The sequence below is a fragment of the Sebastes umbrosus genome, chromosome 19 (assembly GCF_015220745.1).
Source record: "Sebastes umbrosus isolate fSebUmb1 chromosome 19, fSebUmb1.pri, whole genome shotgun sequence".
Taxonomy (NCBI): Eukaryota; Metazoa; Chordata; class Actinopteri; order Perciformes; family Sebastidae; genus Sebastes; species Sebastes umbrosus.
This window is the reverse complement of record NC_051287.1, coordinates 12,532,294-12,559,130: the sequence shown is the minus strand read 5'-3', so window position 1 is coordinate 12,559,130 and position 26,837 is coordinate 12,532,294. Positions and strand designations below refer to the sequence as shown.

Here is a 26,837-nt window from a genome sequence, read left to right as displayed (position 1 = left end):
ATACTTAAATATTTTGACATTTATCAAAAAAATATATATTTTGACCTTGAATAGTTCTGCATAATCAGTGTTAGGTCTTTTGATTTTTGATTAATAATCCTGGATTGGTCAAGATTTCACGTGTGCCCTTTTGGCAGAGAGAGTGCACATTTGATATATACTGTATATATATATATATATATTAAACTAATTTTCCCCTAAAATGTCACTTACGTCCCTCTGATTCACCTCTCTTTATTATCTTGAGAAAAAATAGGACTCAATAACTATATTCATTTCTGAGGATGATTTATTTTTGCAGAGCAAAAGATAATATGATCATAAAGTGGTGAATTAACTCCACGTTGACTACCTAACATTAAAATGCTGCTTATAGGTGAATGCATACCTTATAATAATACAATTATATTTAATATTAAAACACTATGAAAGGGGACATTATGGTGACAAAACTGGCTTACCTTTACATAAGTTGTACTTGTACTGGTGTATTTGTACAGTGCAGTATTGCTTCTTTTACTTGAGTAAAGGATCTTAATACTTCTTCCACTACTGGCCACAGCTGGTCAAGTGATGCAGTAGCAGTGTATTGGAGATTAAAGGCCTTTGCACACCAAGTCTGTATTTTTCATATGCGTTTTGTTTTATCCATCATTGATAGGATAAAAATCTTTACACCCAGAAACCTTGCACACTGAGTCTGATGTGTTTTATTATTCTCTTTGTTGCAAAAATTGGCAATACAACTGACATTAGCAAGATGCTATAATTTAGTTGCCTAAAGCACAATCACCGGACACAACCTATGTTTAAATATGCATCTCTGTATTCTTGTATTTCTTCATCATAAAGTGCTTTGTGCCGGGAGAAGTGAATACGTTTATCAGATGCCAGTTTGGACGAACAGTGGCTCTGAGTGGTCAATCAACCCTCTTTTGCCTTTTGACGGATGCAAAAAAAAGAAAGAAAATCAAACCTGTTAGGAAAGCTTTAATGACGGATGAAAGTTTCTGATTCGGCGTGTAAACGTGATTAAAACAACGTGAGGTCATGTTTATTTATAAATGTGCGACAATTTGGTGTGCAAAAGGCCTTTACTGTACACTTGTAAGCAAATGTGTGTGTGTGCCTGTGGTTGTGTTTATAGACGCTGTGTGTTTGTGTTTGTGTCATACATAATTCATCCTTGCAACTTGCTGGAGGTCTGAAGCTGTACATTTCTCTGGTCGTCTAGAACTCTGAAGTTAATGCCAGACGCGGGTTGTCCCGTCTTGAGAGCGAGGCCGTCAAACTGTACGGACATTTAGACGTTATTTGTTCTGACTGACTGATTTTAAGCAACCCAGGATGGATGTGAACAGATTCTGTCAGCCGCTTGAATGTACAGTAAAGTGGACCTCAAAGCCCGGCTCGCCCTCATGCTAAATTTAAACCTGCCATCTTAGTCAGCGGCGGACCTCTCATGTTCCTCCAGAAAAGCACTTAGGACGTGGGAGGAGCCGGGATTTCGGCACCGCTGTGATGTCGTCAAACTTTCTTCTTTCTTTTTTTTTTCTGAAGGAAATCCATTAGGAGCGTTTGTTGAACAGCGCAGCACTTTTGTTGTTTGGCTGACATCGGTAAGGGAAGTCAAAGAATTCACTGATTAGCTGTGATTTAGAAGAGGCTGACAGAAGCTTTAACGTCGTACAAACAGAGTTACAGTCCTTTGTAAGCTTTTTTAGAGCTCGCTGTGAAGGACACGGAACATCACATGTAGACGTTAACGGTCATGATGTGATCATTTGAACTATATTTTACCTCCATAACAGGGCTGCAAATAACGATTATTTTCATTGTCAATTAATGTACAGGATTATTTTGTGAAAATGGTGAAAAATGCACGTCACAATTTTTTTTGTGTTGTCGTACCAACAGTCCAAAACCCAAAGATATTCAATTAACTATCATGGAAAACGAGGGCTATTATTGGTCATAGTGTTGTCACGATACTGGAACTTTTAACTTCGATAAAATACCTTGAAAAATATCGATATTCAATACCATTTCCGATACCACGGGGCACATTTTGAGCATAAAATTGTTGATTTTTATTGAAAGATAAATAGCTGTGTGTGTGTGTGTGTGTGTGTGTGTGTGTCAACTCGCTGTCGGAGAGGAGAGAGAGCAGAAAGTGCCGCTGGTACCCGTTTATCAATACTGCAGAGAATGAGTATTGAAACCATTTAAATATTCAGTATCGATATATATCGATACTTCATTATTTTAAAACACTAATTATATATATACACTTAATTTTTGCATTGTATTGATTTTCAATTGTATGATTTATTTCCTGTCAATTAACTAATGGATTAATCGAATAATCATTGCAGCTTTAATCAGTCTAACATAAATTGTTATTATCTTTTTTCCTATATTAAATTCATAAATCACTTCTAAATTATGAATGCACAAAATATATACATTTAATTAACGTAATTCAATTTTCAATATATTAATATTAAACGTAGACATAACCACTACTCAGCTGCACTTCAGGGACACCAGAAAGGAAGATCATACCATCCTAGAGTATTCCTGCCTTTTTTTATCCCAGGTTTAGAGAAGTGTATTTGGCTTGAACCTGACCCTGATGTGAGCAAACCCTTGTTATCTGTGTGTGTGTGTGTGTGTGTGTGTGTGTGTGTGTGTGTGTGTGCGCGTGTGTGTGTGTGGACTTATGGCGGGCATATGGTGCAGTTCAGTGAAACCCATAAATCATCTTCATCCCCTCCTTTTCCTCCCGGGGATCTGAGGTCTTAGGTTCCATTCTCACAGAGCGGCCGCCACTACTGTTTGTACATGCACTGCTGATACATACACACACACACACACACTAACACACACACACACACGCACAGCAGGTTTTATCGTATCGTGTGGCTGAAGGTCCTGTGACATTAATAACTAGATCACATAACATTAGTTATCTTGAATAATATCATATGTAATCTCAGTAATCGTCTCTGGCTCTCAACTGCATTTGAATATGCATTCAAAGCTGTTATGTTATTTAAAAAAAATATTAATTACAGCAATACGCGTACAGAAACTTTATTTGTGAACTATGTAGAAAAGTGTTCAAGCAGCCTGGGAGTTTATTTTTCAAATTTACATCCCCATAAAAGATGGTTATATAAATCATATTATTACTTTCACCAGGAATTTTAAAATGCAAATCCCAGTTTAGGTATGTATTGTGGGATTTTACAGTAAAATCAATGATACGATTTTAACGGCATCCTTATGCACATTACAGCAGGACTTATGGGTTGGACAGCATGTCATAGTAGTTGCACCCTTTGTCATCGTGTCCCTGTCCCAGTTAAGTCACCGAGCATGCTCAGATGAGGATTAGCAATCTATTGGCAAGAGAGTCTGATCCACGGAGCCCGCAGCTCATTGGTCGGCTGGACAGATGGGCGTTTGGCGAAGGGGGAGGGGAGGTCAGACGAACCAAATCCTAAAACCCCGTCATACATCTACCTATCCAGCCGCCATGACCCCACATGACTTCATCTGCCCAGAGCTGTAGAATAACATGCAACCGCAATCCACCATCCTCATCTCACTCCCATCCTCGCATTTTTATAAAGATTGAACTTGCCCTCAGACTGAGAGAGATTGGATCATGTCTGGAAAATCATGTGACATATTAATAAGATGCATGCTGTCACTCCGTCCGCCACCATTAGGTGTTCCGGCAAAAACGTTAACTGGTCCTGAATCACAATGGCTTTATTAGTGTGGAGCTAAATCAACGTCCAGCACTCCGGTAATAAATGATGAGAATGCTGAGACTGACAGGTGGCATTAAACGTTATTGTTATCATTTCTCCTGCTACATTAATACAAGTGACAAATGATCTCATTATATGCAAATGCATTTGTGTGGTAGACACCTAAAAGCGTGTCCGAGCACGGACTGCACGCTGTATGCTCGCTGCGTGTGTGTGTGTGTCAGAGTGTGTCGTGGGACAGTTAGTGAGTCCATCTGTACAGACAGACAGGCACATGTCCAGGGATGATGTAATGGATCAGATTAGATTGTTTATGCATTGCGTGAGAGAGTGATGGCGCTGTTGCATGGCTGAAAATGACTCTAAGACCTTGGCCCCGGCCTTTTTTTTTTTTTTTTTACCTTTTACTTTTACATGCAGAGTCCATTGCCTCCAGCGGTTCTGTTTCTGTGGCTGGAGACTCACATTTCAGCTCTCTAAAGCCTCATCATTCAGATCTAAGTGAAGGTAGGCACTTGCAAAATAGGTAGACTTGTTTGTAATTTAGTTATGATTGTAGTGTGATTATAGTAGAATAGAGAGCTATATGAGTATGATGGTTAAAAGTTACGTAAACTCCTGCTTTCATTGATGATGTATAGAGCTTACAAATCCCCCGCTAGCCCGAGATTAAAGCCTGCCAGATCCCTCTTTCCTGTGCCTGGTTTAGACTTTCTCCATCTCTGCTTTCCCACTGTCTAGTTTAATAAAAAAAAATATATATATACTTTATATGGTGGACAACTCGCTGTCCTCCAGGGAGCAGAATGATTTGAACTACATTTCTACGTAGTCGTTTGGATGTTGAATGAGTGTTTCAAGTCACCGGTTCCCAGCATTAGGGGTCGCCAAAACTTCCAACGTACGGAAACAACATAAGATCAGTAATAAAAACACATGACAAGCGTCACTAACGTAACTTAAAAAACAAATGAGCGGGCTCCCCTGGGTTTGTTGGACCCATCCACCTCCCCTCTCACCCATCATAAGCGGTCTTTCTCCCTTTTTATTTTATGTCACTAGCTCTGAGGAAGAGCGTTCTTATTGCACGCTTTTGCCTTGCGCATTATCATGTCATTCACACTAGGGCTGTCGCAATAACTGCAATATTGCAATACCGCGCTGTTGACAAGCCAAACGCATGGGATGGCAAGCAACCGCCACAACCGCTATGTTCACATTTTTTCTTTTCAGATTCTTTGCAATGGGCGCGCCGCATATTTCGCATGTATCCAGAGCAAGTACTCTACCGTGTGCAGACATTTTTACTTCGGCGAATATTCCGTATCATATCAACCAGACACAACCAAAGCGTCTACGTTCTGCATTTAACAATAAACAAGTATTTAATCCGTTTTAAAATGATCATCTTTGTCGTTTAAAGAGCAACAATATACCTAATGATAGCCTAAAAATAAAGCTTATTTATACAGCATTAAAATCAGGATAAATTAAGTCATTTGCAAAAAAAATGACATTAATACCACATATCGCGCTGTTGAGCCAATCATCATCACCGCAGGGGCGATTCCTTCACGCGATTCCAGCCCTAATTCACATGCCTTCTCGTGCGACCAAGCTGAAACAGCGTGATAATCAGCCAGGACATCAGAACAGTTTAAACAGGGAAACGTATACCAGTAGTTTTATGTATTCACATTATGCCGTACTCAGTAATTAATTCATTGCCGTTGTGAAGGTGAGAGATGAACATGTCCATTATTTTTCATCTCTCAGATTTAGAGATGACAAAACTGAGTGTGTGCAAACACATATGCACACACCCATACACAACATTGTAAGTGTAAAACAGAGTAATACACTTTGACAAACACTGTGTGATTTCATTTTACAACCATATTAACAATAGTCACACCTTTAACAGTCACTGTGTTTTGCAGGGGAAAAAAACACAATTCTCCAGCACTGAAAGGGTTGTGGAACAGCTTTTTGAGTTTAGCCTATCTCAGCAGTGTGAAATCACACTTATCATTGTGTGTTCTCACTTCTGTGTGTGTGAACGTGCATGCTCTTGTGTGTGTGTGTGTATGTGCACATTTGAAGAGGAAAAAAAAGGAAAGCTAGGCTTTCGTTGGATAAACAATCTGAGGCTGCATCTCTTATGCTAATGTCTTAGCCTGCTCATTCCTCATTGCATTTACATTCTCTGTCCTCATGCAACTGATGCCACAGACACGAGAGCTCCACCGGCACAAGCCAGAGTTACAGACAGCTCAACCCCACTAACAGACAACGTGTTACACACCAGGCCTTTGTCTGAGCTTCCACTGGTACCCATGGGAGAATCTGACACACTTCCTGTTACAGCAGAGGTTCACCCTCCTTCAGCATCCTCTCCGTCAGAGGAGCACCGAGTTTCCCTGACACCGGAGCAGTTCACACCTTCAGAGACGATCCCCGAACATTCACATCTGTCTCACACGGTCCCAAAGGAGTCCACACATCATTCGGCCGTTGATCATCCTCATCATCAACACCATCCAATCACAATAGATTCCGTCTTGACTCATCTTCACCATCCCACAAGCCTGCATGAAACTGAAAAACAGTCGGAGCCGAGGCATAGTGAGAGAGGAGGTAAGGCACACACCCATAGCTCTAGATGACAGTAGATATAGAGTAGAGTAGAGGCTGCCAGAAAATAGAATAATCTAATTTCCAGCCAGCGGGATGGTTTTTATGGTGTGGAACCTTTCGGAAATGGACAATTTTCCGGAGGTGAAAGTGACTGGTATACAGAAGCTTTCATGATCTCGTTGTTCGGCATCATATCGCATGTCAGAGACGCTTATTCAATTTACGAGTGGCAGTTAAATCGAATTAATGTGGGTGAGTGAGAGGCAGTATGAGCACTGGCAGTGGAAGGTTTCCGATAGGTTTGTCGCAGTAGTCGGTGTTACACGGTGTTCGGGCATACACAAATTACATTACTTGCCCACCACCCCCACCATCGTTTTGCTTTTCTTAAAGAAATAGAACGAATTTAGTTCATTTTTGCATATCAGCGCTGTGTTATCAATACATAGTCGGACGACGGATGCTAAAAACTGAAAGCGAATGTGTCTGCCCTGTACAGCGTAGCAGGAGTCAGATTTCACATACACGGGACGAGAGAGAGTTGACAGACAAGACGATGGTGGAGGATTTGGTGTCAAGCAAAAACACCCATTTGGTAATATTTGGGATTTAAACACAATGTTATAAGGGAGCCATAACGTTAAAGGTGGGGACACACCAAGTCGACATCAAAGAACTAGCGGCGACGAAGGCCACCAGTTGCATCGCCTCACGTCGCCTTTGTCTTTGGCTAAAATGTTGTAGGGTTGACCACCAGTGCTTTTACAAAATATTTAAACAATGACATTTTTGATGAATAATCATCAGTAATGTGGATATGATGACTAAAGGGGTAAATGCGAATAATAGAACAGCTAGAACAGTTTGATAAGTTCAGAAAATGACATCACTTGCAGCCTTTAAAACAAGGAAAAGAACATTTATGCCATATCACAGTATTTTCGATATTCAAAATCTAGGACGATAGCTAGTCTCAAACCAAAATATGGATATTATATAGATATATTGCCCAGCTCTAAGTGGCAGCGAAATCTAGTTCATGTGGATGAGTGAGTGAGAGGCAGTGTGAGCGCTGGCAGTGGAAGGTTTGCGAACATTGTCTTTGCATCATCCAGAGACATTGAGAGGATTGTGGAGCATCAGCCACAGGATCAGAGTGACGGAGAGACATGAAGAGGTAACAGGAGAGACAGAATCAGGACTAAGCCCAAAACATCCCCCTTGACATGAACCTCAACTTACTACGGTATAGATACATAGCAAAAGTGTCAAGTGTCAAGTGTCAAGATATAAATAAAACAATCACGTGATCTTCAAGGTCCCTTCTGTCAGTCAACGTAGAGCAAGCGGGAACCCCGAAAGCTCCGTCTGCCAGTGTCTGATGTCAGGCGGTTCGGGCTGCGCTGATTAAGATTAATGCCAAGAACACTTCGAATCACTCCTACCCCCAAGGCGGCACGGGTTACTGAGATTAAATGCATTTATGCTCACTGTTGTGCTACATCAGCCTTTTGAAACAACTGTGATTCAGAGATCTGCGCTCCCACTAGAGAGTATCTTTTCAAGTGTGTATGCACGTGTGTGCAGCTGTGACAGATGTGTGAGAGAGTAGGTCCAGTGGGGCCAGAGTCGGACATGAGTAGAGGAAGGCCGGGGTTACTTTGATGAGATGTAATGATGGCATGATGCCAGTTGTGTGAAATGGTCCAGGGTGCTGTGAGAACAGCTGCTGGCGTCCTGTCTCGCTGGAGCCCCAGGGATGGGGAGGGATGACGAGGGAGCGAGTGGGCGGGAGATAGCCTGGAGGGGGACGCTCTGCAGGGGAGCAGGATGCTTGCAGGATGCCCCCCTCTGAAGAAGATGTACATCGCCTGTTCAAAAACACCTCAAGGGGAAACACAGATGGATGCATGAAGCATTGTATTCTCTTGTGGTCTGATGATCATTAGTCCCTAAATGACGTGCACAGTGTGTTCGCTTCATGTGATTGGTTATTTATATTTTTAGTTTTAATCACCTCTGTGAGGAGGATTGTGGTGTTTTGATTTATTGAATTGTGCCCGTGTTGCAGTGAATAAAAAAGGTAAAAGGAAGAAGAGGCTTGATCCATAAACTGAACTAGTTTCACATCTCTCTTCTTATATTTGTAGCCCTGAAAACTTGAAGCAAAGGATCCTGGGAATGGTATAAAGCCCTCTGGGAAAGTGGAACATGCAGAGAAAAAGGGAAGGAAAGGAAAAATTTGAGCAAGCGATGATTAAAAATGCAGTAAAACCGGGATGCGTGTGCTAGGTTGTCTCTGGTCTTGATTTGAGATTTTTCGTGAGAGTGCACCACAGATTAAATCTCAACATAAGGAGGTCCACCCATAAGAAGACAGTATATAGCGTCCTATGAATATTCATATTAAATATACGGTAGCAGAAATAACAGCAGAACAGATCTTTCTTTATTATGGAAGGGAACAAAGAAACGAGCACATGCGGAGAGTTAGAACAAGAGAACAAGTACTTGTCAGAAAATTTCATGACATTCAGATAAAAGGAAGTGCATGTCATTTCTTTCACACCCACAGTGAAAGTGTAGTGATGAAGGAGTTTCTCAAGCCTCCCTGACTCTCACAGCTTTTTCCCCCAAGCCCAGGGCTGAGGCCCCTGATGGGGCAATCCACTATCTGACAGAGAGAGAAAGGAAGAGAAAAGGAAAACAAGGTCTCGGAGGAAGACGGGAAGGGAGAGAGAGAGAGGCAGACGATATCAGAAATCTTTACCCACTGCAGTATCAGCCTAATTATACAGTTCTCATTGTTCGGGGTTGCTTAGGAAAGAGCATGTAAATGATGTCTGTTCTTGTTGTGTTAATAACGATTGTGGTGTGTCAGTCTCCCACAATTCTGACGGACACGTACATGAGAGTCATGGCCACAAAACCTCATCTGAGCACGGGGAAGAGAAAGAAAGAATAACTGAAAAGACAGGTATTATTATTTTATATGTAGTAGTGGCGATGTTCTTGTAGATTTATATACTGTAGTCTGGCGCAGTAAATATGCAGTAGATATACTTTTATTGTGAGTTAAGCTTGACAGCTCAGTGAATACTGGGACCCTAAAAATGGAAAAGTCACTGACATGATAGTCTGTCACTCAACATAAGCAAAAGAGCTAAATCATAATTTTGGCACCAATAGTGGTGTCATATTTTTATCTGCCTGACAGCAGGATGAAGTAGAAATGGATACAGAATTGATTTATTGTTCAGGGCGAGTTGCTGAGAAAAGAGCATATAAAATTCATACCACTGGATGTTTTTGCTTGTTATCTCAATGATGATTGTGGTGTTTCAGACCCCCACAAGTCTGAGGAGCACGTACATGAGACTCGTGGCCACAAAACAGCAACCTCATCTGAGCACGGGGAGGAAAGTAATGCTGAAAGGAAAGGTATATCTTTTGTATGTAGTGGTAGCGATGGTAGATAAACTTCCACCACGAGTTAAACTTACAACAAAACCAATGTATCGCAATTTTTTTTGCGGTTTTGGAATTGATTTTTTAATTTCAGAATCGATATATTTGCTTCATTTGAGTCTATGTGGAGGTAGAAGGAAGTTACTGCTTTTATTGTTGTAGTCTGAGTAACGTGACGTCATATCCGTTCCGTATCCGTCAACCAAAACAAACCGTAGTCGGACGCAACGAGAAAGTACAAATGGGCGGAGGGTCGGCATGGATAGAACCTGCACCCTCCCATTTTAAATCCAAAGTTGCAATAAGTCGTAATATTGGATCACAATACTTGAAAATCTCAATTATCGAATCAGTATCGTGGTAGTATCGAATCGCAAGATAGGTGAATCATGCCAGCCCTACAAAACATGGTCCCCTAAAGAAAATAGAAACAGTAGAAATGTATGTATATTGTTTGTTTCAGTCTCCCACAAGTCTGAAGGACATGTACATGAGACTCATGGCCACAAAACAACCTCATCTGGACACGGGGAAGGTATCTCTTTTGTATGTACTGTAGTGGTTGTAGCTAACTGTAGTCAATTGTAGTGGTAGAAATATGCAAAACTGTCTCATATCTGTGCAACTGTGTTAATTATGATTGTGGTGTGTCAGTCCCGCACAAGTCTGAGGAACACGTTCATGAGACTCATGGCCACAAAACAACAACAACCTCATCTGGGCACGGGGAGAAAAGAGAGGAGGAGAAAGAAAGAAAAACTGAGGAGACAGGTATAGCTTCTATATGTAAAGGCAAAAAGTATAAATCTACTACAGCATATGTAGATTTATTTACTGTGGTTTGCCTTTTGCGCAGACGTGCCGTAGAAAAATGTAACTTGGCAACTCACAGCAAAACATGGTCCCCTAAAAAAAATTGGAAGCAGCAGATATATATGTAAATTTCTGTTTGTTATTTCAATGACAATTGCGGTGTTTCAGTCTCCCACAAGTCTGAGGGAAACGTTCATGAGACTCATGGCCACAAAACAACAACTTCATCTGGGCACGGGGAGGAAAAGAAGCATGAGGAGCATAACAAAATAAATGCTGAAAGGAAAGGTATTTCTTTTATATGAAGTAGAGGCAAAGTTCTCCAAGATTTACATACTGTAGTTTACTTGTGGTGCAGCAAATATGCAGTAGATAAACTTTCCTCACAAGCTAAACCTAGCCCTGGAAACAGGGAAACAGCAGAAATGTATCAACATGTTTTCTTGTTGTTAATGTTAATAAAGATTGTGGTGTTTCAGTCCCCCACAAGTCTGAGGAGCACGTACATGAGACCCATGGCCACGTACAAGAGACTCATAGCCAAACACAAGAGAATCATGGCCATGTACCAGAGACTCATAGCCAGGGGCATCAGACTCATGGCCATGTACCAGAGACTCATGGCCACGTACAAAAGACTCATGGCCACGTACAAGAGACTCATGGCCACGTACACGAGACTCATGGCCACGTACAAGAGACTCATGGCCACGTACAAGAGACTCATGGCCACGTACAAGAGACTCATGGCCACGTACAAGAGACTCATGGCCAGGGACATCAAACTCATGGCCATGCACCAGAAACTCATGGCCACACACAAGAGACTCATGGCCACACACTAGAAACTCATGGCCATGCACAAGAGACTCATGGCCAGGGACATCAAACTCATGGCCACGCACAAGAGACTCATGGCCAGGGACATCAAACTCATGGCCACGCACAAGAGGCTCATGGTCAGGGACATCAAACTCATGACCATGCACCGGAGACTCATGGCCACACACAAGAGACTCACGGCCACACACTAGAGACTCATGGCCACGCACAAGAGACTCATGGCCACACATTAGAGACTCATGGCCACGCAGAAAAGACCCATGGCCACGTACAAGAGACTCATGGCCACATACAAGAGACTCATGGTCAGAAACAAGAGACTCATGGCCACGCACAAGAGACTCATGGCCACGCACAAGAGACCCATGGCCACAAAACAACCTCATCTGGACACGGGGAAGGTATTACTTTTGTATGTCTCTTCAGTGACATGATAACAGTGATCTCAAGTTATACTGCTAAATCTAAATTTGGTATTGAGTGATTGAAAGAAAAGAGAAAGACAAGAGTAATATGTTTAAAAGATTGATATGCTTTATTGGTTGTTTAGGTTGCAAAAAGACAGCAAATAACATTTTACCTCATAGGATGTTTTTGCTTGTTATTTCAATTACAATTGTGGTGTTTCAGTTTCCCACACATCTGAGGGACACGGACATCAGATTCATGGCCAGGGACATCAGACTCATGGCCACGTACAAGAGACTCATGGCCAGGTACAAGAGACTCATAGCCAGGGACATCAGACTCATGGCCACGTACAAGAGACTCATGGCCACGTACAAGAGACTCATGGCCACGTACCAGAGACTCATGGACATGCACATGAGACTCATGGCCATGTACAAAAGACTCATGGCCATGTACAAGAGACTCATGGCCACGTACCAGAGACTCATGGACACGCACATGAGACTCCTGGACACACACACGAGACTCATGGCCACATAAAAGAGACTCATGGACACGTTGATGAGACTCATGGCCACGCACAAGAGACTCATGGCCACGGACAAAAGACTCATGGCCACGCACAAGAGACTCATGGACACGTACAAGAGACTCATGGCCACATAAAAGAGACTCATGGATACGTTGATGAGACTCATGGCCAAGCACAAAAGACTCATGGCCTCATACGGGAAGCTCATGGCCACGTGCAAGAGACTCATGGCCACGTACAAGAGACTCATGGCCATGCACAAGAGACTCATGGCCATGCACAAGAGACTCATGGCCACGTAAAAGAAACTCATGGCCACGTACAAGAGACTCATGGCCATGCACAAGAGACGCATGGCCACGTACAAGAGACTCATGGTCATGCACAAGAGACTCATGGCCACGTACAAGAGACTCATGGCCACGTACAAGAGACTCATGGCCACGTACAAAAGACTCATGGCCACGTTGATGAGGTTCATGGCCATGCACAAGGGACTCATGGCCACATAAAAGAAACTCATGGCCACACACAAAAGACTCATGGCCACGTAGATGAGACTCATGGCCACGTACAAAAGACTCATGGCCAAGCACAAGAGACTCATGGCCACACACAAAAGACTCATGGCCACGTTGATGAGACTCATGGCCATGCACAAGAGACTCACGGCCACGTACAAAAGACTCATGGCCACGCACAAGAGACTCACGGCCACGTACAAAAGATTCATGGCCAAATACAAGAGACTCATGGCCACGCACAAGAGACTCATGGCCTGGGACATCAGACTCATGGCCACGTACAAGATACTCATGGCCACACAAAAGAGACTCATGGCCAGGGACATCAGACTCATGGCCACGCACAAGAGACTCATGGCCACACAAAAGAGACTCATGGCCAGGGACATCAGACTCATGGCCACGTACAAGATACTCATGGCCACACAAAAGAGACTCATGGCCAGGGACATCAGACTCATGGCCACGCACAAGATACTCATGGCCACACAAAAGAGACTCATGGCCAGGGACATCAGACTCATGGCCACGTACAAGATACTCATGGCCACACAAAAGAGACTCATGGCCAGGGACATCAGACTCATGGCCACACAAAAGAGACTCATGGCCAGGGACATCAGACTCATGGCCATGTACAAGATACTCATGGCCACACAAAAGAGACTCACGGCCAGGGACATCAGACTCATGGCCACGTACAAGAAACTCATGGACACGCACATGAGACTCATGGACACTCACATGAGACTCATGGCCACAAAACAACGACCTCATATGGGCACGGAGAAGGTATTTCTTTTATATGTTGGGGTGCTAATGTTCTTGTAGATTTACAGTAGATTATTTGTGGTGCAGTAAATATGCAGTACATAAACTCTCATCGCGAGTTAATATTGGCTGCTCACTGTGAAAAACTGAAACAGGAAACAACAAATGTATCTAAATTTATCTCTAACTACATGATACCCTGTCAGTCAACATGCGCTACAAGGCAAAATCTTAATTTGGTACCAACTGTAGCGCCATATTTTCTAAATGAGACGATGACTGACACTGTAGGGCAAGAAATAAAAAAAAACAGACAGGAGGGAGAAGTGGGAAAAATGGGTAGACTAGACAACGGAGATGAATTTGACATTGAAAATGCTCTTGAAATAAACACAATGTAGTTTCTGCATCAAAATAATTTGTTTTCAAGTTTTACTGTAAATATCCTCCTGTCTGATCAACTGATTAAAGATAGTCAGAGCATTTGGATGATACTTTTAAGATAAAATACAAACATATTTAATGATCTAAATACCCATAAGCATCTAACCTTATTGCTTTAGTCAATTACAATATATGTCAACAGGATCTACAGTATATTAGCAACTCATTGGATGTTGTTGTCTTGTAAGTAGTTGTTCTTTCTAGTTTGGTAAAACAGCCAGAGATAATCTGTGCTACGTCAATACAGATTGATTTGCAAGTTGTTGCTTCTTTGTAGTGCACCACAAACCTGAGTGGGAAAGAGGGAGTCACGGGTCCCCGAAATACACCTTTGGGAAAGAGGATGAAGACAGAGACGAGAGAGCAAGAGAGAAACGGAAAGGTAGAATTTGAAGATGAGTTGTAGTAGCACAGTGATTCATAACTGGTTGCTCATTGGGACCCAAAGTCTATCATGATGAGGTTAATAGGTGATACAGTATTGCATTTATAGCTCCATTAAATGTGGTGATTTGAATCATTTGAGCCCACGGTTGATCATCATTTTCTTGGTTTAATGTTCAAAATGACATTTTTTATTCATCTTCTTCACCTGAGGCTGCAAAGTTTAATAGGTCTGTATGATTTTTCAGGGAAAATAATAAGAATTACCCACTTGGAGTATCTTCAAGACAAAACCATCCCGAACGTTTCCCACAACAGTTTTTCTTCAACAGATGAAGTTTGCCCAGTTGTCATGGAAGTGTAGATGTAGCAATTTCCATTTCCAGATTGGGAGGTCATTTTTGGCTTTGGAAACAGCAGAGATGGCAAAACAATCTGGACACAAACGATCATATCACACCATGTATGATCAAAAGCTCCAGAACAGCTATCTCACCACAAGATCCACTGTGGTGAGTTTCCAAGGTCAAAAATGAACTTTCAAGTTAATCTTTCTGGAGTGTTTTGAAAATGATTTGCTTTAAAAACAAGCCATGTCAGTTTCCAGTAGTACACCCCAGATATTAAAAAAAGTCAAATATTAACCTGTCAAACCATATTTGAGTCATGTGCAGCACTACAGTAGTTCCTTCCTTGCATACAGACTCTTGTAAAAAAAATCTTGAGGATGACTTTTGGGTTCCATCCAACCAGTTAAGAAACACTGCACTAGGTGAAGATTATTTCAGCTTTATAGAACAAAGCAATCCCCTTCCTTAAGGTAGACTCTAGTGGGAATCCCAGCCGCCTAATCCATAAAACCTCTCTGTAGTACTGATGCTCACCTATACCTGCCCCAGCTGTGTGAAGGTATAGTTAGTGCCGTAGATGACTGTAGCAGAATGAATGATGCTGAGATCAATCTTAAACAAAGATTCCTTCATCCCTCAAGGGCTTCTGAAACTCTTGATCTCAGGAGAGCCCCAGGCCAGACAGTTGTTTGGGATCATATACGATGATTTCAGAGGTAAGAGCAGCACCTGGTCTGAAGATACAGCCTGGAGACTCGAGCTTGGTTAAATCCTCTGGATTCTTTGGTTCTGATCAGTGGATTGTTAACTCTTCCTGTCTTTTGACTTAAGTTCGGATGCTGTCTTTCAAGCAGAAAAACCTGTGGAAAAATTCCTTTCACTGCATGTTTTATGTGTTTCATTTTGCTCATTCTTTCCCCATGCAACTCCCTCTTGGTTGCTTTATGTGCATGATCAAGGTAAGTCTTGAGAATTTAAATTCATATTAAACCATCAGACAATTGCAGACATTGACATTCCTGTTTATTGATTTTTTTGAAAGGATGCTTGTTAGCAAAATGTACCATTATTCCTTCAACCTCAGAGACTCTTTGATGCAGGCACCTCTCTTACTTTCGCTCAATTTGAACCGTCTTTCACAGTTAACAATTCACAATTGATAAACACCAATAAAGCAGCATCTTGACTCGTAACGTTAATTTGTGGAACAATGTCCCATCGCCTCTCTAGTCTGTGGAGTAATTGGCCATTTATATTTAATTAGGCAGTTCTTCCCCCACTGCTAGCATGGTTTCCTCAGTGCTGAGAGAGGCACTTTATGGCGCTGCTCTCGCTGGCTTCCTTTTAAACCAGCTCATTAATATTTCAGCTGGTATCATCAACCAAACAATAATAAAATAATAATGTGACGGCTGATTAAACAGCTAAACTCCGACTTTTTAATGTGCATTTAAATGTGTATTTGCATAAACATGCCTGGTAAACGCCTCTTTAGAGGACAGTGATGCCTTGCAGCACACTATTGCAGGCAACTTCTAAAGCTTAATAAAACCTTAATTAGGTACCGTCCTCAGCCAAGATAATCGTAGAGAAAATGTAGAGCAACACATGCTGCAACCCTCTGCACAATGCAGATCCTACGGTAAATGATATCAGGCTTTCATTTCTCCCTCTTAGGAAAAATTATACAAAAAGGTCTTACACCATTCTCCACAGCGTCTTTATTTTTTTTTTAGCTTTGGTTTGAGGGTGTGAAATATGGAAGAAGTCTTAATTTATCAAGCGTACGAGCATGTGGAGTAAAAACCTGCAATCAAATCCTCTCGGATAATTCATGAATTACAAAGGGAAAATTTAATTAAGAGCTCTGATTGTGCGGCGCTTTATGAAAGAGAATTTAAGACTGTGGAAATGATGAACAAACAGTGAATAAGAGAGGAAAGGCGGTGGAGGTTTTCTATGAGGTTAAGTGGTGTCGGACCGATTTCGTGGTGTCAGGTGCAGCCGGAAAACACCTACTGTACAGTATCACTCACCTCAAACTCCCTTGGTTATGATTCTGTAGCTTATAATCTACTCAACTGGTAATGCAATTAAATTCCCAGACACAATTAACATGCCTGTACTCACACAGTATACACAAACAAGCATGCACACACACACACACACACACACAAACACTCACAAGATAGTGGAATTCCCATCAGTAATCAGTGTAGCCCAGTGAAGCAGACTCAGCAAACCTGTGAGTGTAGTAATGGAGAGGGAGTGGTCTGTCTTTATTGAACCAATATAGAGTCAGAAAGGCAAGTCATAAAACACACTCAGAGTCATTCATTTGTTCGCTGACGTCTCAAACTAAAACCATCAGACATATCTGTTAGTGCAAGTCGTTTATCATTTCCCACTGTCCCTGAAGAATCCCACGAGAATGCTTAAAAAGATACTACCCTATCCAAAGTATTGACTGCCTATCGTTCCTCTAGTAAAAGAAACATGTCTCTGTTCTTTCAGACTGTGAGTGCTACGGCCACTCCAACCGCTGCAGCTACATCGACTACCTGAACATCGTCACATGCGTCAGCTGCAAGCACAACACCAGGGGCCAGAACTGCCAACACTGCAGACTGGGATACTTCCGCAACGCCTCTGCCGAACTGGATGATGAGAGCGTCTGCATCGGTCAGTCTGCAGGGGGAAAAAGGGGAGTGTGTGGAGGGGGACGGTTTGTGTGTGTGTGTGTGTGTGTGTGTTTGTCAGTGTGGTAGTGGAGTGTGTGGAAAGGGACGGGGTGTGTGTGTGCGTGTGTGTCAGTGTGGTAGTGGAGTGTGTGGAGGGGGACGGTTTGTGTGTGTGTGTGAGTGTCAGCATGGTAGTGGAGTGTGTGGAGGGGGATGGTTTGTGTGTGTCTGTGTGTGTCAGTGTGGTAGTGGAGTGTGTGGAGGGGGACGGTTTGTGTCTACTCGGATGTTTTTTTTTTAAAGTGAAGATCACCACTTCTTCCAGATCTTCACCTGTCTGTCAATAACTTTCCATTGTTTGTACATAAAAACATTTACGTGTTTAGGCTCACTGCCCTGCAGTATTATCCTTAATCTAAGGGAGCTACTGTATGTATAAAAAGGTTTAGAAGTCCAACATTGTTCGACTAATACACATGCAAACACCCTCAAGCACCCTTTAAGCTGAAAGGCAACACTTCATTTCAAATCTAGAAAAATAACAAGCAAAAATGATTTAAAAAAAAAAACATACAACTGTTATAATATTTGAGTCAGTCTTATTAAGGCCATGTCCTCATAAGAAGCCACACAGTTTGCATAGCTGTGGAGCTAAAATCTGGTGTTGATTTTGGATGCATCTGTAGGTGGACTACAGGGGGTTGGAGGGTAAACTCGTGGCGGTTGGGGCGCACACAGGCTTTGGAGTCAGCACAAATAAGGCCCCATTAGCTCATCTGCCAGCACACTGGCAACAGAAACCAGTTCACACCACGCGTCTCCAGAGCAAGACATCTTGCCATCCCAAACACTAATGCATTTTGCACACAGCTACTTATTCGCTCTCAGTGGCTCATATACAATCCTAATATTAATGCACATGACCCGCAAACACACGGATACCAACCGCATTGCTGTGGTTGTGTAATTAGCTTGTATGAATATTTTATAATTTTATTATAAATGAGTTAATTTGATCGTGGGTTGAAGTGAACTGACTCTGGTTCAGTCGACTGACAGATGCAGTGCAGATATGCAGCTCTGCAGTTTTTTACCGTCTCTGATCTGCTTCCACTGATCTGGATATCAGTCAGCTTCTATAAATAACATGTTTTTGTAATGATAATTACTTGCGGAAATATGAGTAATTTATTATTTGAAAGAAAGAGGGAAATCTGTCTGACATTAATCTTAGTAAGTAGTTCGCACTTTCAATACGACAAAAATATACAAGTTGTTGTGATTGGTAGGGAGGGAGAGTTCAGGGTGTTTCTGATAATAAATATTAGAGGTAGATAGATTAATTGGTTTGGATTAATCGGCACCAACAGGACGTTCTACAAACTATCGTTATCGGCAGAACTGGGCTCCGATAGTGGCCGGGATCCCTTTTTGAATGATGAATGCAGGACGTACGTGCTAACTGTCCGTCGGCTGTAGTCTTTGCGGTGTGTTCGAGTGCAACTTGTCGGCCACGACAAAGGCGATGTGAGGTGACGCAACAGTCGGCCACATGCAAAATGCAATGTGATTTATTAAACCGCACTACTTTTCATTCCAGATATGTATCACATTATCTGTGTGAGTTCTATATATAAAAATAAACACACATTGCATCTGAATTTTCTGGTGCATGGTTGGCAAAACACAAAATAATTCTGGCTGAAAAGGGCTGTAATTTCAGGTCTGAATCTCTGCAGCATATTGGGACGTCTTTGAAGAAACCCCACCTTACACAGCACTGCAGCTCTGAAAAGGCATCAATACCAAAAGACAAATCTGTGGTCTGCATACAAATGCGCAAATTTTGGGCTGAACTTAATTCAACTCTAGGTCAAATCCCTATTCTAAATGCCTCTCTCTCTCTCTCTCTCTCTCTCTCTCTCTCTCTTTTTCCTCTCTTCTTTTCAGAGTGCAACTGCAACCAGATGGGTTCTGTTCATGACCGGTGTAACGGCACAGGCTTCTGCCAGTGTAAAGATGGAGCCACGGGGGCCAAGTGTGACGACTGTCTGTTTGGATACTACTGGAAACAAGGCTGTTACCGTGAGTATAAGGAGGACGATTTTTGATTTCTGAAAAATCCAGGGATGAACACATGTTGCAGCCTTCCAGGACCTTTGCGAGTGTGCCACTTACTGTAGCTAGCGTGTGCATCACCCGATGTTTTCTTTACTCCCGGGGGAATAGATCATGTAGCTCATTAGCAGCATCAGCTGCTCCTCTAATTGATGACCCTGTCACTCTTTAACCCCATTACAGGGAATGGCCTTCCTCTACCATCTACCATCTAGTGAGGCCTCAGTCTCACATAGACCCTCCACACACACACACACATACATATTAAACCTGCACAGACTGTGGGTTTATTTCTTACAATATGGGGCATATTGTCGTAAATAGTATGTTTTACATTTGACATCTTACTCCACATACTCCAATGCAACGGAGCCAATTATCTTTGGTGTAATAAAACATGTTAGCTCATGTAATTACTTTCTGTCATGGAAGCGTGATCCTCTCTATTTCCTCTCAGTACATTTTTAGGTCAAGTATCTTGAGCAGTACAACTACTTCTCTGCTTTTCCTAATGCATTTTATATAGGTCTGTCAAAGCTAACGCGATAATAACGTGTTAACAAATTTGTTTTAAATGGCATTAATTTCTTTAACACATTAACGCAACTTGTGATTTTTAGGTAGCAGCGGGCTCAGTTTTAAAGCTAGAGTGAAGATACTGGTATCATATGAATCTAGAAACCTAAGGAATCCATTGGTACCAACCAATAAATTAAATTTTGTTGAGGAAACACTGGCTTGGCCATTTTCAAAGGGGTCCCTTGACCTCTGACCTCCGGATATGTGAATGAAAATGGGTTCTATGGGCAAGTCATAGTCAAGTCAGCACACTGACACACTGACAGCTGTTGTTGCCTGTTGGGCTGCAGTACCTGTGAGGGTTTCTGGACAATATTTGGCATTGTTTTGTATTGTTAATTGATTTCCAATAATAAATATATACATACATTTGCATAAAGCAAGCATATTTGTCCACTCCCATGTTGATAAGAGTGTTAAATACTTGACAAATCTCCCTTTAAGGTACATTTTAAACATAAAAAAATGTGCTATTAATCACAATTAACTATGGACAATCATGCGATTAATAGTGATTAAATATTTTACTCGAATTGACAGCCCTAATTTTATAGCATTACTTAATAAATATCACCCATGCAGTGTATTTCTGCTGGGTTTGAGACAATGATTTTAACTTGACCCTGAGAAAATGCAGGCTCAAGAAAAACAGAGAAAAGAACTGCAAAAACAGAAAAAGGCAGGTGTTACCTGTTGTTGTCCCTGAGGCAAAGACTGGAGAATTTATCTTGCCTCTTTCCTTCCTCCTGCTTTCTTTTCTACTTTGTTCTTTCTGCCCTGAATTCTTCACCTCCCCCTGCATCTCTATTTCCCATCATGCTTTTCCTAACATTGCCCCTCCTTATTTTCCCTCACCTGTCTTTCTCCTCGCCGTACATCTTTCTTTCGTCTTTGTGCTCTTTTACTCCCCCACTATCCTTTTACTGCCTGTCACTCCGTCACTTTGCCGTGCCCTCTTTATTCCCCAACTCTCATTCTCCTTACCTCTGCATTTCCTCTGCTTCTCTGTCTGTCTGCCTTCGTCTCCGCTCACAGTTAACGTCTGCGACGAGGAGATGCTCCTGTGTCAGAACGGAGGAACGTGCTACCAGAGCCAGAAGTGCATCTGCCCTCCAGAGTTTAAAGGGGTGCTGTGCCAACACTCCCGCTGCGAGGCGGGCAAAGACTGCAACGCCGCCTCTTCCCTGCACCTTACCACGGCCACCCTGCTGCTCTGCACTCTGCTAGCCCACCTGCTGGCCACGTTAACTCCCCACTGAGCCACGATAAAAACCCCCTCAGACCGAGGAGAGTGTGTGTATATGTGTGTGTACGCGAGGCGAGGCGTGACCCACAGTGGGTTAGGGCCGCCTCAGTCGTGGACCCGATGAACACACACCGCAGCACTTGCGAAAGCGCACACACTCACACAACACTGACTAGCCCCTTTCAAACACACATATACACACACACACACACACCTCAAAGGACTGTTATGATACTGAGTGTGTGCTCAGGTGTGAGAAGGACAAACAAAGGAAAAAAGGGGAGCGACCTCAGAGAAAAAAGATGCAGACGAAGGGGGGAAATAATCATACCAACCACTGTTCCCTTTATTCCTGAGCTGGAGCAATGTGCATCAAACCAAAAAGCATAAACTAAACACTTAAATCACCACTGTTTCACTTCAAAGGGAATGGCTGTTGTACCCACAAGGACCTTTTTCTTTTTTCTTTTTTTCTTGGTTGAGTTGAGGATCTCACCTCCGTTTGACTGACGGCCAACGTGCGTGTGGTCAGACTCGACACGACGGACGAGTCGGGAGGCGAGGTGCCCATTTGATCCTGCTGCTGAGGCCTACATAGTATATTAACCAGGTTTCATTTCAAAAGATGATACTTGATTTTACATTTATTCTATTTCTGCTGCATTCTTTTTTTAAAAATTATATCTTCAGTCATTGTATCTAATGTGCCCACTAACAGTCGCTGAGATTATACAGATTATATAATATCCAGGGGGTTACGAATTATTAAAAAATTTAGTCACTATTATGGTTGTTATAGGAATGAGTGATTGTTGCCACACTTAGCGAGATTTAATCTTCACACAGTATTCAGGAAGCAGAATTTAACAGAATTTAACTTATCAGAAGTCCAAAAAGAGAGAGAAAAGATATCGACCACGTATCAATATTATATGACATTATTTGAATATTTTTTGTAGAAATTATTTTTGTTTGGAGTTACAATAAATTATAAAAAATGACATTTACAAGTATTCCAAATGAGCATTTTATTACACTGAGTGTAAACCTTGCAGTAAATATGACTGTTATTTGCCTTCTTGCTTGTACTTTTTTTCATTCATTCAAATGTCCGCGATTATATGCTGTTAACATCTTCTTTTTTTCCAGTGGGATGAAAAAAAAAGTAATCTATTTGATCTATTTCATTCACTTTGGCCATGGTATTGAATGCTCATAATTACAAACAGACTATTCCAGCAGTCTGTCTGACAATCACAAAGAACTGCTTTTTCTGTCAAGAGAATATAAATTATTTTATTCTGATAAAAGTTGCAAAGAGCTTTTTATATCTGAAAATGTCACTTGCAGATACAGAACAAGTGATGGGCTAATTAGAAATATTCTCCATTGTACAAATGGTGGAGATTTAATGATTCACGACATTCGAGAGACAGAGAGCGGCTGACCCTGAGGCCACATCTCTAACTCTCCTTTGCAAAGTTGTTCCAATTACAGGTACACCCGATTCGTCAGTTAGCAGGCCATTAAATAGGCGTTATTAGTTGCTGTAAGCACCATAGATGTGGGTCATTAGGGGCCTACTATGCCTACCACGTTGTGAAAGTGAAACTTAAATGCAACATGTTCTTACATGTTGTAAAGCTGAATAAAACGTCACATTTGAACACAAAAAGGCTTCTTTAGGTTTAGGCAATAATACTACAACTTCTTTAGGTTTAGGCAATAAAACTATAACTTCTTTAGATTTAAACAACAAAACTACAACTTCTTTAGGTTTAGACACCAAAACTACAACTTCTTTAGGTTTAGGCAACAAAAACAGGTTTAGCCAATAAAACTACATATTCTTTAGGTTTAGGCAACAAAACTACAACTTCTTTAGGTTTAGGCAATACAACTACAACTTTAGGTTTAGGCAATAAAACTACAACTTCTTTAGGTTTAGGCAACAAAACTACAACTTCTTTAGGTTTAGACAACAAAACTACAACTTCTTCAGGTTTAGGCAACAAAACTACAACTTCTTCAGGTTTAGACAACAAAACTACAACTTCTTAAGGTTTAGGCAATACAACTACAACTTTAGGTTTAGGCAATAAAACTACAACTTCTTTAGGTTTAGGCAACAAAACTACAACTTCTTCAGGTTTAGGCAACAAAACTACAACTTCTTTAGGTTTAGGCAATACAACTACAACTTTAGGTTTAGGCAATAAAACTACAACTTCTTTAGGTTTAGGCAACAAAACTACAACTTCTTTAGGTTTAGGCAACAAAACTACAACTTCTTCAGGTTTAGACAACAAAACTACAACTTCTTAAGGTTTAGGCAACAAAACTACAACTTCTTTAGGTTTCGACAACAAAACTACAACTTCTTAAGTTTTAGACAACAATACTACAACTTCTTTAGGTTTAGGCAACAAAAACAGGTTTAGGCAACAATACATCAACTTCTTTAGGTTTAGGCAACAAAAACAGGTTTAGGCAACAATACATCAACTTCTTTAGGTTTAGGCAACAAAAACAGGTTTAGGAAACAATACATCAACTTCTTTAGGTTTAGGCAACAATACTACAACTTCTTTAGGTTTAGGCAAAAAAACAGGTTTAGGCAACAATACATCAACTTCTTTAGGTTTAGGCAACAAAAACAGCTTTAGGCAACAATACTACAACTTCTTTAGGTTTAGGCAATACAACTACAACTTATTTAGGTTTAGGCAACAAAACTACTACTTCTTTAGGTTTAGGCAACAAAACTACAACTTCTTCAGGTTTAGGCAATAAAACAGTTAGGTTTAGGCAACAAAATTACAACTTCTTTAGGTTTAGAAAAAAAAAAACTTGTGTTTTCGGTTAAAATAACTACAAACACAAAGCCAACTACACATTTTTGGTTTCAACCCTGTGTTTTAATTACTAAGGTCGCTAGAGGTCGCTGGCGTGTTCTTTTAGACCTTCTTTTGGTGATCGACCAAGTGAAGAGATGATAAAACCTACAAGTGGGTGTAGTAGGCCCCTATTGACCCACATGTATGGGGTAACTGATAACACCTATGTAATAGCCTGACAACAGTCTAATCGGCTGTACAGGTTGTGTTTAGCAGAAATGTCCTTCAAGTTTGTTTGTTTTTCCCTTAGCAAAACTATAACATCATTTCACTGAGAAATGTTCAATTGCTGAGTCAGCCCAGGTACACAGTGGATAAAGAGATGTGAATGCAGCGTTACACCAGGATACAGTGTACATCAAAGATAAAAGAAAAGAGACTAAGCCTGTGAGAAATGACAAGACAGGGATTCTTGTATTACTTCTCTGTTTTCTGAGCTGGTGGTTCCTGTATTAGCTATTCTGTGTGTAGGGCTCATCCCCTCTGAGCCTGAATGGTGTCAAGAACTGAGGCTTGGGAGGGAATAGTTTATGAATGTAGAACAACGAGAAATGATGTAAAGAAGGAATACATTTTATTGTGGATCAAATAGCAGGTAGTGCTCGTAGTCAAAAAGTGTATTGCAGTAGCATATTGTATGCAGTAATGACTGACTGTACTATGATGGATGATATACAGTACAAACATCATACCTGTGACCAAGGGGAATGTGATACAGTTTGGATGATTATAAGATCCATCCAGTGGTGGAAGAAGCACTCCTATCTTTTGCTTAAAGCAGCAGTGGGTAGAATTGGAGCAAATATGATTAAAAAAAGTTATTTTTATAAAACGATCACTATATCCTGACAGTGAGACAGGTAATCTGAAAAAACTCATGTGCTTCTGTGTCCTCCGGTGTCCTCCAGTGCTCCTAATGGCATCTGCAACCAATCAGAGCCGAGCTGGAGCCCTGCCGTCTCTGAGCAGCTGTCAATCACTTGCTAACTCCGATCAAACAGTCAAACTAGGCAGCGCTGATCAAATATTAATCAATATTCTGTTCCTGTAATGCCTATTTCTCACATAAAATGTTTTCAGAAACATCTTGTAGCGTACTGTTTAGCTGTAAAATGAGAAAGTTTGTGACGCGGCAGCCATGTTGAGATGTTGAGGAAATACCAAGCACCGCCCACCAGCCGGAGCACAGCCAATAGGAACGCTCTCTCTCTGAAATGACCTGTGATTGGCCAAAGTCTTCCGTCACAGGCTAGATTTTCTAAAGCCTGAAAACAGAGCCATGAGGAGGTGCAGAAGTCTAGTTTTCTATCAGAACACTTGAATTACAATATGCTGAAAGGTTATTATGGAATTTTTGCTCAATGATGCCAAAAACATTCTGTCTACTGACGCTTTAAGTACGAAATACTCTGTTACAAGATTAATTCATGCATTCAAAATTGTAAAAGTCCAAAAATATTAAAATACTTAAAGTACCACAAGTAAGCCTAAGTAGGCCTACTCGTTATACAGAATGGCCCATTTAAGAATAATACATACACTATATAATTGGATTATAATGATTGATTCTGATTCATATTAATATCATTCATGTGTAAAACTTTAATTCTGCAGCTAGTAAAGGTGGGGATAATTTTTAACAAATTTATATACTGCTGTGAAGCTTAATCTATTGTATAATAATACATCATAACGTATGTGTTACTTACATTTTGTATTATTTATCTGAATCTGTAAAGTAACTACAGCTGTCAAATACAATGTAGTGGAGTAACAAGTACAATATTTCCCTCAGGAATGTAGTGGAGTAGTAGTTTAAGTACAGTACTTAAGTAAATGTACTTAGTTATTTTTCCACCACTGGATACATTACATGAAATATGAGAGAATTACACGGACTGGAAAAGGCTAATTCATTCTAAATAATAAAAATAATAATAATAATACATTTATTTATAAAGCACTTTTCAGAACATGTTACAAAGTACTTCACAAGACAATAAAAGCAGAGATATGAAGCAAAAGTAAACTATTAAAACAGAACATCGCAGAACACATCAATAACAGTAAAACAGTAAAATGGTAAAACAAGGCGATCAAAACAAATATATATACGTAAATGTGTATAAATATAAACACAAACGGGCTCATTCTACCTTCTAAAATTATAAGGCAGTGCTCGACACACTGAAACTTAAAGGAATAGTTTAATATTTTAAATGTGCTTTTTCTCTTTTTTTCCAAAAGCTACTAGCTAAATGAAGAAGATAGATACGACTGTACAGTAAATATGAAGCTACAGCCAGCAGTTAGTTAGCTTAGCTCAGCTTAGTATAAAGACAGGAAGCATGGAGAAA

The 26,837-nt window shown here is 41.0% G+C and overlaps 1 protein-coding gene across 11 annotated transcripts in view; it reads left to right on the top strand.

Moving 5' to 3' along the window:
* The window catches only part of LOC119478139 (netrin-G2), a 73,797-nt gene extending 50,488 nt beyond the window's left edge, over positions 1-23,309 (top strand). For 3 of the 11 annotated variants that reach the window (XM_037752613.1, XM_037752611.1, XM_037752609.1), the window contains 12 exons: positions 6,015-6,419; positions 9,301-9,396; positions 10,351-10,422; positions 10,542-10,658; positions 10,869-10,988; positions 11,180-11,944; positions 12,174-13,802; positions 14,503-14,607; positions 15,601-15,675; positions 17,474-17,641; positions 19,591-19,725; positions 21,373-23,309. In XM_037752613.1, coding sequence (XP_037608541.1) covers positions 6,015-6,419; positions 9,301-9,396; positions 10,351-10,422; positions 10,542-10,658; positions 10,869-10,988; positions 11,180-11,944; positions 12,174-13,802; positions 14,503-14,607; positions 15,601-15,675; positions 17,474-17,641; positions 19,591-19,725; positions 21,373-21,596 — 3,911 coding nt within the window. In that variant the 3' untranslated portion in view covers positions 21,597-23,309. Of the gene's footprint in view, positions 1-4,202; positions 4,290-6,014; positions 6,420-9,300; positions 9,397-10,350; positions 10,423-10,541; positions 10,659-10,868; positions 10,989-11,179; positions 11,945-12,173; positions 13,803-14,502; positions 14,608-15,600; positions 15,676-17,473; positions 17,642-19,590; positions 19,726-21,372 lie in introns of all 11 variants that reach the window. The other 8 variants (XM_037752607.1, XM_037752606.1, XM_037752615.1 and 5 more) reach the window with 7 other exon arrangements.
* The last annotated feature ends 3,528 nt before the right edge of the window (positions 23,310-26,837 follow it).